At 39.9% G+C, this 18,951-nt stretch overlaps 1 protein-coding gene across 1 annotated transcript in view; it reads right to left on the bottom strand.

Moving 5' to 3' along the window:
* LOC133135837 (gamma-aminobutyric acid receptor subunit alpha-2-like) overlaps nt 1-18,951 on the bottom strand; it is a 161,923-nt gene that overhangs the window by 99,562 nt on the left and 43,410 nt on the right. Inside the window, exons 4-5 of the mRNA XM_061253131.1 lie at nt 17,902-17,969; nt 7,609-7,829 (exon numbers count right to left, since the gene is read on the bottom strand). Coding sequence (XP_061109115.1) covers nt 7,609-7,829; nt 17,902-17,969 — 289 coding nt within the window. The remainder of the gene's footprint in view (nt 1-7,608; nt 7,830-17,901; nt 17,970-18,951) is intronic.

The raw sequence follows: 18,951 nt of genomic DNA, 5'->3' as shown, positions 1-18,951 counted from the left end.
CATCCAGTGAGCAGCAGGAAGAAACACGTTGTTAATGAGAGTGGTCAGAGGAGAAAAGCCTGGCTGTTCGAAATTTACAGGAAGGTGGGAGTAACGCAAATAACCATGCATTACAACAGTATACAGAAGAGCATATCTGAACACACAATGCATCAAACCTCCAAGTCGATAGTCGATACAGCAGCAGCAAAATATGTCTAATAAATACCTAATAAAGTGCTCACTGAGTGTATATGCCCACGCTCAAGATAAATAATGGAGCATGTGACATTCAGGTCACCCTGAATTTCAGCCATTATTCTAAATTTGTAGCTGAATGCACTTCGATTTCAGAAGGAATTTGGCAGCACATAACTAATTGTGCAATTTGGACTATTTATTGGTGTTCATCTGTTCAAAACAATAAACTGACAATGTTATGGAAAGGTGTGGAGAAAATGGTACATCAGAAAAAGGAGTATTTCATTAATTTTACACAGGTAGCTATTCACCTCTTGTGCAACATTGCAATTGCCGGAATATCAGAGTTCAGAAAACATCAAATTGAGCAGCTAATGAATAGACTACTGGCAGCACAACAATAACCTCCAACTGTATTAAACATTAAATAATGCACCAGCCTGAACAATTGATAAAGAAAAGATAACTCTTTCACAAATTTCTGAAGGCTGTCAGGGTTTTTGACTGTAATGCAGTAAAACTTCTAGTTGATTCTATCCAATATGATCAGACTTAACTTCAAAATGAAAAAGCACATTGAAGAAAACGTACAAATGCCTTTATGTCAGTTCTAGAACACGGATTAATGCAGGCAAATTAATGCAGGCAGCCAAACTGTACTTGTCAGTTGCTACTAATTCCAAAGCTGATGAGAGAAGTAAGCCTATATTTGCTTTTGTGCAGGTTTTCACATGTCAAAGTGAAGAAAAAGCGACCGTAAACCAACTGACAAGGATTACATTTAACTTCAGAATTTTGAGCGATGTCCATTTCTCTTTAAGTAAATATATGACATTCACAGCTGCCCTAGTTTTCATTTGCTCCTGCTTTGATTAGCTTGTTTTGTTTATGCACCACAATATTTTGACATCAGCGCATTGCTCATAGTCAGGGATACTGTAATGGGGTGGGGTGGTCCCAAGGGCTTTGACTGACAGGGGACCAATTTGATAAACTTATATTTTCATAGCTGATTTGTGAGAGTCAGCAGGCGTAAATATTGTGCCGTCATTCTTCTCACACGCCTGGTAAAGTACAAATCTTGTGATTAATTGAGATGATATGGTACAGTAGCTGCAATTAACAGAAATGTTAATCTTGAAATAAGAATCTTCTTTCGACCCTTTGGTGGTGGAGACCAGAAACATTCAAAATAGCAACCCAATTGCAGTATTTCTCTGGACCCTATATATGACACACATCTGTCATAAGCTGCGCTCTGTGAGAGCATGATCTGAGATGACGAACAAGCAGAGCAGGTAGACTCTTCAAACACGACAGCAGCAGTATTTACAAAGCCCTTTTTCTTCTCCTAAACCACTTCATCTTGCATGACGCTTCTATCAGTCAGCGGGCACTCGCTTGTCATTATAACGATCTCATCAGTGAACTGACGCAAAGGGTTCTGGGCCAACATGTGCAGTAAATCATATCATTATTGAGGGGCATGACAAAAAAAAATTGATGGGAATTGGTAAACAAAAGGAAGATACACAAAGTGCAATACTGGGTTCCTAGATTCAGTGTCCTGCCCTGGTTAACAGTGGTCTGCTAACAATGATCAAGTGGTCTGTGGAGCACTGGGCAGAATTATTCACAAGAAGCAGACAAAACAAGTTTCCACAACCTTGCACAATCTCTCTTCTTTTCACAACAGCTGTTTAATTTGTCAAAAAGAGGAAGCGTAATGATGCAAGCTAATGTGTGCCAGGGCAGACACGTTAATGTTTCACTGCAGTATGTTTAGCAAGATATATGCATTTTTTCTCTGGAAGCAATAGTTTAAATGTAGTCTCCTGGGTTGAGTACTCAGCTAAAACACCCATAGATCAATTTGGTAAAGCGCAAAATAAACTGAATAGGACTTGAGTGCTGTCCTTATACAGTCACAGAGTGTACAAATGATCAAACTCACAGAGTTTGCCTCAGCTATTATCGGACATATTTTATCTTATTGAATTCCCCAGTAAGGAACCACATCAACTAAATTATGATCCATGACCATGAACAGTAAGTAGATCAATATTAACTAGCTGACCATAACTGAACTGTTTGAACATTCAATTGCAGAAGCAATGTTAACAATGCCATTTTGTGGGTGAGAGCCATTCATTAACTGTTGCTACCTATGGGATTCTTGGTAATACATAAAGGTGCAAATCAGGGTTTTTTAATCTGTGCATTAAGCAACAGAACAGCTTTTTGAAATTTGCAATGATTTTAATATATTACTAGATTTAAGTCCTATTGTATAAATTTCCACTTCATTGATTTCCTGATGGCAAAATTTCCTAACATATTTGCCACTGTGCCTCCTGTTGCCAACTGAATTTATGTGATGATGCAGCCTACAGCCTGGATAGACTCTAGACCATGTCAGGGGCTCCTGTGGGTTGCTGTATATTGAAAGATGGCATTGCTCAGGGACGAAGGGCTTCAATCAACAGAGTACCACCATCTCCGCAATATCGCCCCTCTTGAGGATTGGGCGCCTGCAATCTGTCTGTGCCAGCTCCTCAATCCTTTGGGGCAGCAGAAGCTTGCACACAAAGCTTTTTGAAATTTGCTATACAAAAGTTAGCATACTTAAGCAACATACAGTACCGCAACCGTTGTCTGCATCATGTTGTCACTGGTATCCTTGGAAAGCTCTCTTTCTTCTGCACAATGTTATCGGATCCAAATATGGTCATTTCCTTTGTATCAGCAACCAATCGTGAAAGTACAAAGGGGGTTTTATGCCAAGAACGAAATCTCATTGTCTAATGAAGTTTTCTGATGATGTGATTCACTAAAGCGCATCACGTGATGTGTTCAGCACTTTCTCGTTAGCATGCCGCGGGTAGTTCGAAACCTAGAAATAAAATGGTCAAAACGCCAAAAATTCTGTGTAAAAGCTACTCTCAAGAGATGTGACCAATTAGCTACTGCCAGAAGGAGAAGATCTAATGGGAAAAATAAGCGTGACAGTGATCCTACAGTTTACGATCATGCCAGAGAGTCACCAGCTGTCAGTGCCTCAGAGCACAAAACATGGGAGATTTTATCCACGGGGGAAAGCGCCAGTGGATCAATATGACAGATCAGCCACACACCAGTGGCTTATAATGCATGTATCACGTTTAAATGAGTGTGTGCTCAAACATGTATACAGTATAGATATGTTCAGCAGTGTAATATGGCATTGGGGAATGTATGGGTTATTGTTGCTATAAACAGTGATTACTATAAGAATTCACAAAATTTATTAACGGCCATTTTCTCAAAATGAGTTGTTTTCAATACTCTGAACCAAAAATCTCAACTTGTAAAGCACTTACATGACCTAAACATTACATATTCATTATTAGGACTATTTTGAAAATTATTACATAAGGATTTGTTTATATGTTGCTAATTGTCTGATTTTTTATTCATTTTGTTCTTAAGAACATGGCCAAAACACATTTTTTGTACCTGTACGTAGTATTTTCAGATTTATAAAATGAAAAAAGTATGTATCCAAAGTCTGTTCTGTTAAATCTTTTGTCTCTAATTTGTTGTCAAAATGAAATAAATATTTTAAGTCTGGCTTTATCCAGTATGTAGATCTTTGGTTTTTAACTATATGCAAATGTAGCATAATTAATTAGATATTGCCTCATTTGCATATTTAAACATAACATTTCAGAAAACTTGCAATACAAAAATAATTCTTTATATAAGTAATCAACTGGGGAAGTCTCATGGTGATATCTATTAGTTACATTCAGTGCTCAATTGATTTGGTTTTAAATAATTCTTTCTTACTCATGTTACATGAGGCTCAAGCAAAAACAAGCAAAAAGGCTCAAGCCTTTATTTATTTTATTTCATTCCAGTGCACTGGATGTCAGGTCTGAACACCTGTGAAAGTCGGTAGAAATAATACGTCTGACTAACTGCCTAGCCATCTATATGTCTATTAATAATTTAGATTATTTATATTCACACTGGATTGAATAGTGAAAATATGTGTGTTTGGTCCCACACATACAGTACTGTGCAAAAGTCTTAGGCAGGTGTGAAAAAATTCTGTAAAGTAAGAATGCTTTCAAAAATAGAAATCCATCCATTATCTAAACCCGCTTATCCTGAACAGGGTCGCAGGGAGCCTGGAGCCTATCCCAGCATACACTGGGCGAAAGGCAGGAGTACGCCCAGGACAGGTCGCCAGTCAATCACAGGGCACACACACCATTCACTCAAACACTCTCTCCAATCAACCTAACCTGCATGTCTTTGGACTGTGGGAGGAAACCGGAGTACCCGGAGGAAACCCACGCAAACACGGGGAGAACATGAAAACTCCACACAGAGAGGCCCCGGACGACCGGGATTCGAACCCAGGACCTCCTAGCTGTGAGGCAACAGTGCTACCCACTGCACCATCCATGCAAAAATAGAAATGTTAATAGTTTATGAGTATCAATGAACAAAATGCAAAGTGAGTGAACAGAAGAAATATAAATCAAATCAATATTTGGTGGGCCACCCTTTGCCTGCCAGCATCAATCTTCTAGGATTTTGTAGGCATATCGTCAGGTGTGTGAAACTGCCAAAAAGGTGAGGTTGCCGAAGACAGTTTAATGTCAGAAGTCATTCACCATGGCAAGACTGAGCACAGCAACAAGACAGATGGTAGTAACACTGCATCAGCAAGGTCTCTCCCAGGCAGAAATTTCAAGGCAGACAGCTCTGTTGAAGGTGCACAAAGAAACGAGCAACGTTGAGGACCGTAAACGCAGTGGTTGGCCAATTAAACTTGCAGCAGATGAAAGACACATCATGCATACTTCCCTTCACAATTGGAAGATGTCCAGCAGTGCCATCAGCTCAGAATTGGAAACCAGTGGGACCCAAGTACACCCATGTACTGTGCGGAGAAGTCTGGTCAGAAGTGGTCTTCATCGAAGAAATTCGGCCAAAAAGCCATACCTCGGACATGGAAACAAGGCCAAGCGACTATGCATTAAAACACAGGAACTGGGGTGAATAAAAATGGCAGCAGGCTCTCTGGACTGATGAGTCAAACTGTGAAATATTTGGCTGTAGCAGAAGGCAGTTTGTTTGCCGAAGGGCTGGAGAGCGGGAGAAGAATGAGTGTCAGCAGGCAACAGTGAATCATGGTGGAGGTTCCTTGCAAGTTTGGGGCAGAATTTCTGCAAATGGAGTTGAGGATTTGGCCAGAATTAATGGTACAATGCTGAGAAGTACAGGCAGATACTTAGCCCTCATACAATACCATCAGGGAGGCATCTGATTGGCCCCAAATTGCTGCAGCAGGACAATGACCCCAAACATACAGCCAATGTCATTATGTCATTCAGCGTAAAGAAGAACAAGGAGTTCTGGAAGTGATTGTATGGCCCCCACAGAGCCCTGATCTCAACATCATCGAGTCTATCTGGGATTACATGAAGAGACAGAAGCATTTGAGGCTGCCTAAATCCACAGAAGAACTGTGGCTAGTTGTCCAAGATGTTTGGAACAACCTACCTGCCGAGTTCCTTCAAAAACTGTGTGCAAATATACCTAGAAGAACTGATGTTATTTTGAAGGCAAAGGGTGGTTACACCAAATATTGATTTGATTTAGATTTTTCTTCTATTCATGCGTTTTGGTAATTGATGAAAATAAACTATTAACATTTCTATTTTTGAAAGCATTCTTATTTTACAGCATTTTTTTTACAGCATTTTTTCCACACCTGCCTAAAACGTTTGCACAGTACTGTATGTTAAATGGTATCTGTCGACAATTCTACAATCACCAACTACCTCAATCCTGGCTGTCACGGGTGCACCTTCGTCCTCATTCTCATCTGTGCTATAGCAACCTCTATGACCTTGACTGCTGAATATGGTGTGATGTAACTTTTTCAATTGTCAACCAGTTGGGCCATACTCAGTGGCAGCAGCTAGTTTGGATGGGTCCCGGTGAATTTTTTTGTGGGCCCTTCCTCATCTGCAGGCATGTGCATGCCAACACATATAACCTACGTAGGCACGCGCACACGCACGCACACACTGCAGCATTAGACAGATATTTTACAGACTATGCATAGGATTTAATTTGGATCATGGGGTACTGTGATGATTGGGACAGGCACATCATTTGCGATACTTTAGCAGTATAAATCAAGTCAGAACCATGGACTAACGTAGATGGTCATATCAAATCTACAAGTCAACCAATCAACTAACTATAGTTGGGATGTTTACATAACTAAAGCTTAGGCATATAGGCTACTTGTGTCAGTATCAGAGGAAAAGCACAACACAATAAATTCACTGTTCACTGTTAAATTCACTGTTCACTGTTCTTATGCCTAATTCACTGAATGCATTTTTTACAATAAAAGATTCATTAATGGATGAAAATCAGTTAATTTTCTAGCTTTAGTTTTATCTTTCAACTTGTCTTTATAATTATTATCTAAAAAGTATATTACAGTATATTTCTATTTATTGCAGGGAGGTTTATTCTTATTATTGACATAACTTATTGACATAACCACGCAACTTCCTTCCTTGGCTAATTTGAATGCAGTGTCAGTGAACTACATTCACAGACTTTAATGTTAAATGTTAAATTACGGACTTGACTAATGTTCATCATTGCAAGACTGAGCAATGTAAGAATGAAGTTACTTAGCTAACATTAACATTGCAACATTTTTTTCATTTTCGGCAACAACCCAATGAGCAAAATTGGAATCTAGATCTATGTCTAGAAAGAGGGGGTGGTTGAGAGACGTTTTGACGGACGAGGTTAATCCCAATACAGCTCAGGGTTGAATATAGTAGGGATATGTCCTAGTTGCTAGAAAACTTTCATTTTCAGCCAAAAGTACAGTAGGCTATATCTAGCTTGCTATCCTACCTGCAAGGTTTTACCACCGCTGGGTGCAGCGATTGCGATGGGCAGCTGCTACTGGGAATGGGGGGTGTCCATGGGTGAGCGATTATTTTTTTTAAAGCCATCCAGTTTAGATAGCTTTGCCACCTTTTCCTCCTGATTATTTTTTAAACCAGGCTGCTAAATGGTGCTCAATATTTTATGCATTAGAATAGCTGTCAACGCATGCTGAAGACACTTCACATTGGGAAACAGCAAACATATTTCCTGGCAGCAGTCTTTGCCTATTAGAAAATAATACCAACACCAAATTAATTAGCCTGCCACAAGTTATTTCATTTGATAGTTTATATAATATAACATGTATTCTGTAGAACAGATACACAGTCTTAAATTATCATGATCACAGACTATTCTACAAAGAACGTATAATAACCATGACCAAGAGGAGTTTGACTCTGTGAAGCCAAGCCCTATTTCAACCCCTGTTAGTAGTATCTCAGGTTTTACCTCATAGTGTAGAGCAAAGTCCCATCCTCCTGAATCCTCAGCAGCTTGTTTGGCATAGTCATGTTGTGAGCCACTGACTTCTTCCCATTGTGGAAGAAGGTGTCTGGTGTCCATATCTTGCTGGCCATCAGGTTGTTCAGACGTAGGATGTTCATTGGTCCATTGAACTTTAATCGCTCATCTTTCCAGCTCTGACGGAAGAAAACATCTATCGTGTACTCCTGTTGAGAGAGGAACGTATTACAGGCCATCTTGGTTACCCTTTCTGGTGACAGATGCAGGTCCTGAGGCTTTGTGAATTTGTTTATCCACAATGGACAACAGGTTTAATCACTAGCATTTTGGGTAACCCTAATATCTGAACCACACGTCACATATGAAATCTTCAACGTGAACTATAAGGGCAAAAACGTTTTAAATAGCCTAGATGGGAATTTATTCTATCAGTAAAACATTCCATAAAAGTTGAATGGATGGTAAACACTAAAGAACAGCAGACAGCCATAAAATATAATTACATATGAATGGTCCAAGAGACATGTTGAAAAATTATTTTATCTGGGTCAATAATGCTGTAAATGTTCAGAGAATGCATAAATCGCAAATGAAAATGTGAAACATAATCTTGACTGTGTGCAATGCAGTTTTATTTATTAACTTTTTCTAAATCAATGGAATGCAAGACGGGACTAATTCAGGACTATGATTAGAAGCAGCTGCACCGCATGATGAAATGCACTTTGGAATCTTTAATTCCCAAAACAGACAATTTTCATGAATATGGTTACCAGCTACAATATGTCAACTACTACATGGCATTTGAAAACAGTGTGCTATTGTGTAAATCCAGAATTACATCAGATGTGAAGTATGCTACATATAGCACACACTTCCTTCCCAAAATTTCCTGATGAGTATTATCTGTGTGCATGACAGATTGACAAATTTTACATTCATTTTTAAAATGAAAATGTATGAATAAAAAGTCTGTTCTCTGATGTCTCAGGATAGTTGTAACACCCAAATAAACAAGAGCAATGCTTGCAAGATGTTGAAGGAACAGATAATAAGCTGAGGACAAGGAAGTAATTTTGGAATTAATTTTGTGATGTACATAATAATAACAATGAAAGCAATATTGCTTAAAATATTGATATTTAAGCAAGGTAAATCATGAATACATGACTTCTTCTAGAGTTTGCAAACAGAAATTATGTGTTTGTCATGACTGATGAAAAATACAATTGTATAATGTGTAGCATATTGTAAACCCACTGTATAGCGAGTGCAAAGACATGTAGCAAATGTAAATTAAGGTAATATTTATTGCATTTTCATTAAAAGTTGCAGTTTATTTAAGCAGGTTTATGTTAAGGTTCTGTTTTTAAATTGTGTACCTACTGTTAAATTTTATGTTGATCATCTTCCCTCCATTGGCTGTGTTAATGTTATCTTCACATTTTAATGCCTCCCACTACATATTGTCAAATTTAATTATTAATTAACCCATTATATAGTGCTCCCTTTAACACAAGGCTGAAAATGACATACCCAAAATAAAATGGTTCTTATTTGTGAAACAAAGCAGGATTCGTGAGTTATCTGTACAACGACACTGCGTAAAACCCGGAACAGCTCTTTTTACTTCAAGACAACCAATAACTGACACCAAAGGCAATTAAAAGCCTGTAGTCAAAACTAGATACTGGAAGCTTTCTTATACCTGCACCAAGGAAGCAATTGTGACTAATCAGAAACAGCTGAGCAGCCAATTGTCCAATTTCTTTTAGGTCCCTGAAATAGGGGGACTGTGTATAAAAATGGATGTAATTCCTACATGGATCACCCGATATGGATGTAAGAGTCTGCACATTAACCTCATAATCATTATTTAATTTCAAATCAAATGTGCCAGAGTACAGTTGCCAAACGAATAGAAATTGCACTGTAGCTATATAGGTAATGCAAGTAGACATTTTGATCAATAATTCCATATGCAATTGGCCAAGATTATATATGTCAAGGTTATATATCTTCCAAAGTACCCCTTCTTGAACATTTACTTTTTTGTCATTTGGCTGACAAAGCGACTTACAAGTTCACAGGTTCTTCCACAGGTTAAAAGCTAGTAAAACATCCAGGAAGAGCTGCTCTAAACAAAAATACAATAGTCATCTTTTTTTTTTCGTTAGACAAGAGGGATATCGGAAGGGGGGGAGGAAGTCAAGAGGGAGGACTAAGTATAGTCTGCGTCGAAATATGGGGAGGGATTCTACTGTCCTGACAGTGGTAGGCAAGTCATTCCACCACTGAGGAACCAAAACGGAAAACAGGCGTGGACATGCAGCTCGACCACCTGGTGCTCATAGTGAGGGAACCACAAGGCGACCAGAGCTGGCAGACCGGAGTGGTCTTTCTGAGGTGTAGGGAGCAATTAAAGATTGCATGTAAAGTGGGGCAGTCCCCTTAGCAGCCTGGAATGCTAACACTAGCGCCTTGAAGTTCACTAGGAGTGGAGTGACATGAGCCGACCTGGGCTGACTGGTGATCAGGCAGGCTACAGCATTCTGGACCAGCTGGAGGGGCCAGGAGGGAGAGTCACCCCTAGATTCTTGGCCATATGGGAAGAGGATACTACAAAGTCCTCGACAATCAGTAAGAGATCGATTGTCGGAGAGGACTTAGCAGGGATGTAGAGAAGCTCAGTCTTGCCAAGGTTAAGCTTCAGGTGGTGGGAAATCATCCACGCAGAGATATCAGCCAAGCAGGTAGAGATCTGTGTGGTGACCGCGGTATTGGGACGGAAGGAAAGAAAGAGTTGAGTATCATCGGCATAAGAATGGTAAGAAAAGCCGTCGGAAGAGATAACAGAACCAAGGGACATGGTGTATAGAGAGAAAAGGAGAGGACCAGGAACTGAGCCCTGCAGGACTCCAGTGTGTAGGAGGTGTGGGTCAGAGACTGAGGCCCTCCAAGTCACCTGTTAGGAATGACCAGAGAGGTAGGAAGAAAAACATGCGAGTGCAGATCCTGTGACACCCATCCCAGTCAGCGATGAGAGCAGAATATCATGGGTCAAGAGTAGTTTTAGTCCACTTTGGTCCACTTAAGGCCCTCCTGCAACAATTGTTGTGGCCTGCCAGCCAATTGCAGACAATAGCCTACCTCTATAGCCTACCTCACCTGAGAAAAATAAACACATGACCCGGTTTTACTGCAGTCTTAATAAACACTAGTTGCACTAACAAACAAGCAAACAAACAAACAGCAGAATCACACTACAGTGACTACTAAACAGTCACTTTAGACTACTAAATCAGCACAAACAAGCGATACTTAGCTAATCCTTGAGACGATGCTGGAGAACACAAATGCATAGAAAATGATGATCATTTCATTTTCATTTCATACAGTGTAAGCTGGTCCAAGTTCATTATATTGTGTTGCTTCCATGCAATACAAAAAACGGCTAACAAACCATACTATGTAAAACAAAGATGTTACTTCTTTATTAGTATGGTGACCAAGCCATAGCATAACGTGTGCTTATCTAACAAACAAATTGGGGTTCTTGAGGCAAACAAATGTGCTGCATTGCTGAACATTTCAGTACCAGTGCCTATAGCCAGATTATTTATTATTACATACAATGTTAGTTAATTGTTTTATCCCTAATACTGAATAAACATGTATAATGGTATTCCACTTTTTACCTATTTCTTTGAATAGGCTATATTTTATTAATGTCATTTCAGCATTGGTGACAGTAAATATTTTGATAAAGGCTCACTTGCACTCACAAAGTCCCATATACAGCTACTGTTTTAACAGTATGTGGAATTTTAAGTCCTAGTAAGTAATTAGGTTGACCATTAGGCTGAGCATAAGCCAGACACTGATGAACATCGAGTTGATTGACTGAGTGATAAAGGCAAGACACAAGGCAAGACATCTTCTATTATTGAATCTTCAAGCAGCACCTCTCCCCATCCCTCCCTACCTCCCTGTGATCCTTAATTGTTGTCTTTGTGATTTACGTAGTGTTTCGGTATTTTTAGTTGGCTAGGTAAGCAGTATTTGGATAGTTAAGTTTGGTCACTTTTGCTTTGTTGTTTAAAAAAATAATATATATATATATATATATATATAGGCCCTGGTCCTTATCTTTGTTGTACGGGTAGCAATTGAAATTGTACTTCCCTCTAGGGTCTTTCAGCGCACTTAGCCCTGGTTATGGGTATGCACTTTGTTGTACGTCGCTCTGGATAAGAGCGTCTGCCAAATGCCAATAATGTAATGTAATGTAATGCATATACCCTAAGGTAGCTAAGTGCGTACAAGTGAATCCAGGGTACATAGTCAAGCGAGCAGTTCTCTGCCCAACCCATGAGGTCTCAGTAGAGTCCAGGACCAAAATTGTACAACTGTCACAAAAATGTGTCCTCTTTGCCCGACATATGTTTTTTTAGCAGCCAGTCACCAAACAAATTGACTGCACACCCTCTGCCAGACATAACATCTTGCCGCAATGAAAAATGGGATTTCACACAACTAGGACTACATGAGAGTCAGCTGAACAGATCCTGTCATGCCTGGGGGTGACAGACACACACACACTCACACATACAGACAAACAGGCACACCCATAGACATACACACATGCACACGCATGCGCACAGGCAAACGCACACACATACACAGGCACACACACACCATTGTTCCAAATCAGAATTTTACAGACGTGCAGATTCTGTGGTGGTAGATCTGCACTTTATCTTTCAGCAGCAGGAGCTTGGGAAACCAAAGGATAAGACTGTGTACAATAAAGACATGTACAGAAGGCTTTCATCATTCCTGTAGCTACAGGGAGTAGTCCAAATACTACTGGGTATTTTAGCATCCACTCTCACGTGGCTCATATTATGATAATACACCATGCTTTAAAATCTGGGACAAGTGCCATATATCTCAGGACATGCTGCACTCATGAAACATTAACCATCATGCCTAATTTATGCCTACCTATTTTATTAACTAGACAGAAGCCTAAGCCATTACTTAGACAGCTTCAATGTTTCTTTTAGATTTATAACATATGTTCATAGGCATTTGTAGGAAGGATGGGTACTATCCGCTACCAGATGAACTGGATTTTTTTTTAAACAGGTCACTGAAGCCAGTTTATAGCCTCTGTGTAATCAAGTCCAAGATAAATCAGGAAAGCTTCAAGTGACCGAAGCAACATTTAAATAATTTGGTTGCCAAAACCAACAGTTTTAAAATAAGAACTCTTCCATCTGACATCACAAGGCATAAGAGATTCCAATTCATGAGAGTAACTTTAAAAAGAAGGTAGTCATACTTGTTGAATGAGAGAAAAATAAAGTGAGAAGGAGGTAGCGAGAGAGAGATAAATGTAGAAAATGCAAAAAAGATGCAGGCAGATCAGCTCCTGGGAACTTGGGAAGAGGGAAAAAAGGGAACAAGTCTGACTTTGAAAATGCAATGAAAAATATATCAAAGGGTATCAGTTTCTGCCGTGAAACACATTATCAGAAAGACAGTGAGAGCGAGAAAGAACGAGAGAGATTATCCAGGACGAATACATGGAGAAAGCACACAAATGGAATAAATTATACATGTGCCCTATCTTTTTCTTCTGAAGATACTGTATCTGATTTGAACATTCTCTCTCCCTACCCCTCCTATCCTCCTCCACCCTCCCCAACCCTCTGAATATTCAAGTGCAAAACTAACTGGTTACACACATTGACTCCAGGAGCATTTGTTACGCCAGTGTGGAGTCCCACAGGCCTGAAAAAAGGTCTATAAAAAGCAAGCAGGTAACAGTCTCCAAGAATGGAAGAAAGAAATTGTCAGGAGAGAAGAGGTCCCTTGCTTCGGACTGAAGCAGGGGCCTTTGAACACTGGCTGGCAAGCCGTTATCTGAAGATGCCAGCATCATCGTGTTATACAGAGTTTTTTCTGAAATACACCACACAAACCCAGAACGCTAAAGTGGTCTAGGAAGAAGAAAGCAGCCTTTCTACACAATTTAGGGCCATATTATGCCAAGTTCAACCTGCAATTTCCTGTCTTTAGCATCTCACTGGAACATGAACAGTAAATGATAAGCCTTCCAAAAGGCAGGAATAATAAGACACATGAAGGACGATATATTAAATGTGTGTTTCTGTGCTGAAAAAACTGTAGACAGTTCCTCAAAGTGTTGGATACACAAAACCTAAATAAATTAAATAAAATAATCTACCACCTTCCTCCAAGGTGCTTTTTCTGAACAGGAACTGAGAAAGGAAACACACTGGGGATTTGGGTTGCTGTCTCTGAATTTGCTTGTTTTGCAGAGAGGGTGATTTGAAGGTTGGATGTGAAGCATTGGATGTCCACCATTGTGGAGTGGGACGGGTTTGATTTCCCAACAAGCTTAAAAAGGCTGAGTAAAGGAGATTCCATTTCTGACAGCTGAGAGACAACGGTTTTCTCAACAGTTTTTCTTCTTTTTTGTCTTGAAAACTACAAAATAAGACTGTAGAAGGATGAAACGCATGTACACACTCATGCACGCATGTGCACACACATTTGATCAGTACAGTGCAGAACAATAGTCTATCCATCAATGCATGATCATATCCGCATATTCCTGGTCAGGTTTGTGGGGAGGCAGACCTTATCCCAGCATGCATTTGGCAGGAGGCGGGAATACACTCTCTATTGCAGGGCACAGACTCCATTCACTCGCTAATTCATACATACATTGTGAATTGTGATTGTGAAGACAAAAGCTGGTTCAGGCTTGCATTGCGGTCCTAGGCTCTGTCTGTCTAATCTGTATCAGCTTTAATTAAAAATGTTGAAATAAAGTCAGAAATAATGAAAATACACCATTATAAGCCTTTGTGTACATATTAATAATTCTTGGAGCTTGTAAAAAAGTTTTTCACCAAAAAAGCAGTTGATTTGATTTTTCAACAATAACAAGCACATCATAGGTTCATGAAGTTACACTCAGTGATAATTGAAATGTATTCAAACATAGCCATGTATGATGCAAATGTCTGTTCCATTTCAGTCTCTTCCCTCTCAGCCCATGCTCCCGCATAATGTCTTTCTGTACATTTCCTCTCGCCTGGATGGCCAATCAAATTACGAAAGTGTCAAAAAAGAAGAAACTGCGAGCAACAAGGCATGGTAAATGAACGGGAAGGAAAACATGCTGTAATTTATTGCTTTTAACCGACAGCGAGAGTTTGATGTGCCTTGCTCCACTGGGAGATAAGTACCTTCACATCACACTAGGGCCACGTGGCGGACAGCACACCAGGGTGACCGACGGCAAAATGGTGCCGCTGATTACCCCCCTCAAGCGGAGCCGCTGCCGTATTCAATCAATAACCCCAGGTTTAATTATATCCCTCAGGAGAACTACAGAGGGAACCTGAAGCCAATTCACTCTTCGTCAGTGTTGCACGTGGCAGGAGTGGGGATCGTCCTTCTTTCATGTGTGGAGGAAGAAAGGAAAGGGGGAGGGAGATAAATGGAGGGAGATCAAATCTAGGGGTGTGTCCCATTAGCTGGAAAGTGCATACTCCTTAACGCCACTACCACCATCCTCCACTCCATGCTCTGGAAACCGATCTTTGTGGACTCCCTCCACTGCTCCATTTTCAAATTGTTCCTCTCTCCTGCCATAGTGTACAACGATATATGTTTCACGTTTCTGGGTGACTTCATGAAGCTCACACCCACATCCTATGAAAACCAAATCCACAAAAATCTGGCACTGTCCAGATCTGAAAGTGTTATTATCACACGTAGTATAGTGTTTAAGGTACAGGACTGGGACACGCAAGGTCGGTGGTTCAATCCCCGGTGTAGCCACAATAAGATCCGCACAGCTGTTGGGCCCTTGAGCAAGGCCCTTAACCCTGCATTGCTCCAGGAGGGGATTGTCTCCTGCTTAGTCTAATCAACTGTACGTCGCTCTGGATAAGAGCGTCTGCCAAATTATATTAATGTAATATAATGTAATATCATCCTACCTCGATTGGGAAATTTCAGTTTGTTTTTGTGCCTCATATTCTACAAACAAATATGGCTTTATATATCTGTTTACAAAAACCAGCATGACTAAATAAGCACCACAGCTGCCGTTATTTCACTGACCACAAACTCACACATGAACTGCCATATTGGCGAGGCTACATTTCAGTAGAAATGTTTCCAAATTAGCCTATGTGATATGCAACTTACAAAAGCCAAGAACATAAACTGTTACAGTTACAGTACAATGTCTTCACATCGGATGCATTGGTCTTCTGGGATTACAGTAAATAGTTATTCTTGTATGGATTTTTACTTTGATCTATTGTTGCTGGCTACATATTAATTAGTGTCTTGAGGTGAACCGCAATGTCAGTTTCGTGTTTTTACAGGCTACTGTATCCTACTATGCAACTTAAAATGTACACGTTATTCTGTAGCGTGAAATGGGCTGACAATGTGTAAGATCTGTAATTGGCTATGGGAATATGTGTGGGCTCCGCAAAAAAAAATTATTATGACAGGGCTATTTTGTCAACACAGGACTTTGATGACGGTGAACTCCTTCGCTCTACATTCTTTCACTGGAGTTGAGGAGTGGTTGTGGGGGAGTGGAGTAAAGGAAGGCGGAGTGAAAAATAATGGGATGCACCCTAGGTCTCCAGGGAGGAATGGGAACATGCTCTGAAGCTGTGTTTCAAAGTCGCTCAAGCCTCTATAAAAGGACCTCCTTGAAGGTGTGAGAAAGGAAGATCTGCTGAGCACCCAGAGTACCCTTCTGAAAAAACCCACAAAACTGGGTTAGAAGCTTAACAAGCTTGTGAGGCCAGCTCCGTGAAATATAAAGACAGAATTCCATTGCACTATTATTCGCCACTGCAAAAATCTATTTAGAATAGATGGTTATATTTTCATTTGCAGCAAATTTCAAGTCAGATGTGTTTTTTTCTACTCATGTTTGTGTGCAGAAATGGGTAGGCTACCACTCAATAAAACTTGGCATCAACACTTACAGAGTATGCTATTAGATGCTGCGGTTAAATTAACCTGGAGCACACACAACAGTTACATTTGAAGCAACTGTGATTTTGGCCCCCATTTCGTCACAGGTGATGTTAATGGATGGCGTCTAGCTGACAGTGTTATGTTTTATTTACATTTTACAAATAACAAAACACCACAAGTGTAGGCTATCATATTAGGTGTACCAGGTAGACATAATAGTTCAAATAAAACAAACCATTAAAATAACTATTTTACAACGTAGCTAAATATTTTTTAAATTTGACTGCAAGATTCATTTTTTCACCCTTTGGATATCATTTGAACACCCATGGCCAGCACACCTGATTGCCTACATGGATGTGCTTGCTACATGCGTTTGAGGCTTGCAATTGCAATTTCTACATTAAACGCTCCAAAAAGACCGGGAGAGCAGAAGAAATCTGTCGCATCCCACAGATCTCAGCTCAAATGTCGCAACTTTCATGAAACAAGCCCCTGGTCTGCATGAGTCTCAGAAAATGTCTGTTATTTCACAAAAATGTCAATCAATGAACCTCAATGAATACATGAGTATACATGATGTTATTAATGTGATTATTGTACTTATTTTTTACAATCTTCCTGACCTGTGGCTGTCTGAGGAGAGCACAAGGAGAGGGAGGGGTAGGGGGAGGGTGACCAGTGGGCGGGGGAAGTGCAAACTTTTTTTCAGGATCCTTTTGGAGGACTGCCTCAACATAGCTTAGAAATAACAATGCAGAATGCTCATGTTTGGTGATATTGTCTTCAAATTTGAAAGGGGATTTGTCCACTGTTTTAGCTATGGCTCCATTACGCTTCTAAGCATGCCGGGCACTGCCACAACAATCTGTATTCTCTCAGAAACCGAAAATCTTTTCAGTGAGAAAAACATCTTATGGATCTCAGGATTATGCCTGTAGTCAAAAGGGTTCAAGAATAGAAATCTTTATTTTGGGTAAGTAATTTTCAAGCTTATGTTAAGAAAATGGGTGATAATTAATTACTTAAACTGTCAGATGTTTTCTTTGGAATGACGGACGTTTTCCATAGACTGACAGTTGTTTTTTTTAGACTGACGGATATTTCCATATACGGATGGTATCCTTTAGACAGTTGGACATTATGGAGCTCTTCCTTAGACTTAATGAGGGTTTCACTGATACATGTTTTCCTTCCAGAGCTAAGATATTTTAAAGCATATCTTACCATGTCTGTGTCTGAAACTGGACCAAAGCTGGTAACATAGATATTCGTCTTCACTTCTGTTACACGGTCTGTAAAACACACAACATCAATATTAGCATTAATGATGATGCCAACAATGCAGTAAGAACACTAAAATAAATAACCCACATTGGTTAAAGGAATGAGATGTGCAGCTACGAAGCTGTTAAATCCATAAAGTATGTAAATAAATAAAAAAACTGTAATAACTTTGGTTGAGCAGCCAGCTGGAAAATTAAGCCTTCATAAGCCCTCCTACTGCCTGCAATGGTTATCCCTAACATTAAGGCTATATGACACTGTGCTGCCATGGTAATATCATTTTCATAAGAAAGCCTTTTAAGTCATGGACATCCATCTGGCTCCCTGCTCTCTCTTTCTCTCTCACTCTCTCTTGCTTGTGGAACAAACTGTAAGAGATAGTGGCATTAATGCACCTGCATGCAGGGCATCCACAGGTTTCATTTGTCATATTTTTATTTAATGAAAATGTCTCAAATGAAGGTTTGCACCCCCGCGAGCTGGGCTAAACCCGTGAGCTCTCAACGTTTTCCCTTTGTTCCCTCCCCTCCCACACGCAGTCACTCGCTACAAATTGACCTACATTTTTTAGCAGCATGTCTGTTTGGTGTGAACACGGTGCTCTTCTGAGCAGAGAGCAAACAAGCTTGGGAGCTCCTCAAGATAAAACATCAGAACTCAGAGAAACAGGCTTTTACCTGTTCATTTATGAATTGTCATAGTATACATACAGTGAGACCTTTTTTTGGTATTTATTAGACCTATCTTTTAGACTTATTAAGTGTTCAGAGATGCTCTTCTGCATACCACTGTTGTAATGCGTGGTTATTTGCTTTACTGTCACTTTCCTGTCAGCTTTCACCAGTCTTGCCATTCTCCTCTGACGTCTCATTAACAAGGCATTTCTGTCTGCAGAACTGCTGCTCACTGGATTTATTTATTTTATTTTTTTTGCACCATTATTTGCAAACTCTAGAGACTAGTGTGTGTGTGAAAACCTCAGGAGATCAG

This window comes from Conger conger, chromosome 8 (assembly GCF_963514075.1).
Source record: "Conger conger chromosome 8, fConCon1.1, whole genome shotgun sequence".
NCBI lineage: Eukaryota > Metazoa > Chordata > Actinopteri > Anguilliformes > Congridae > Conger > Conger conger.
The sequence above is the reverse complement of the archived record's forward strand: the minus strand, read 5'-3'. Positions and strand labels throughout refer to the sequence as shown.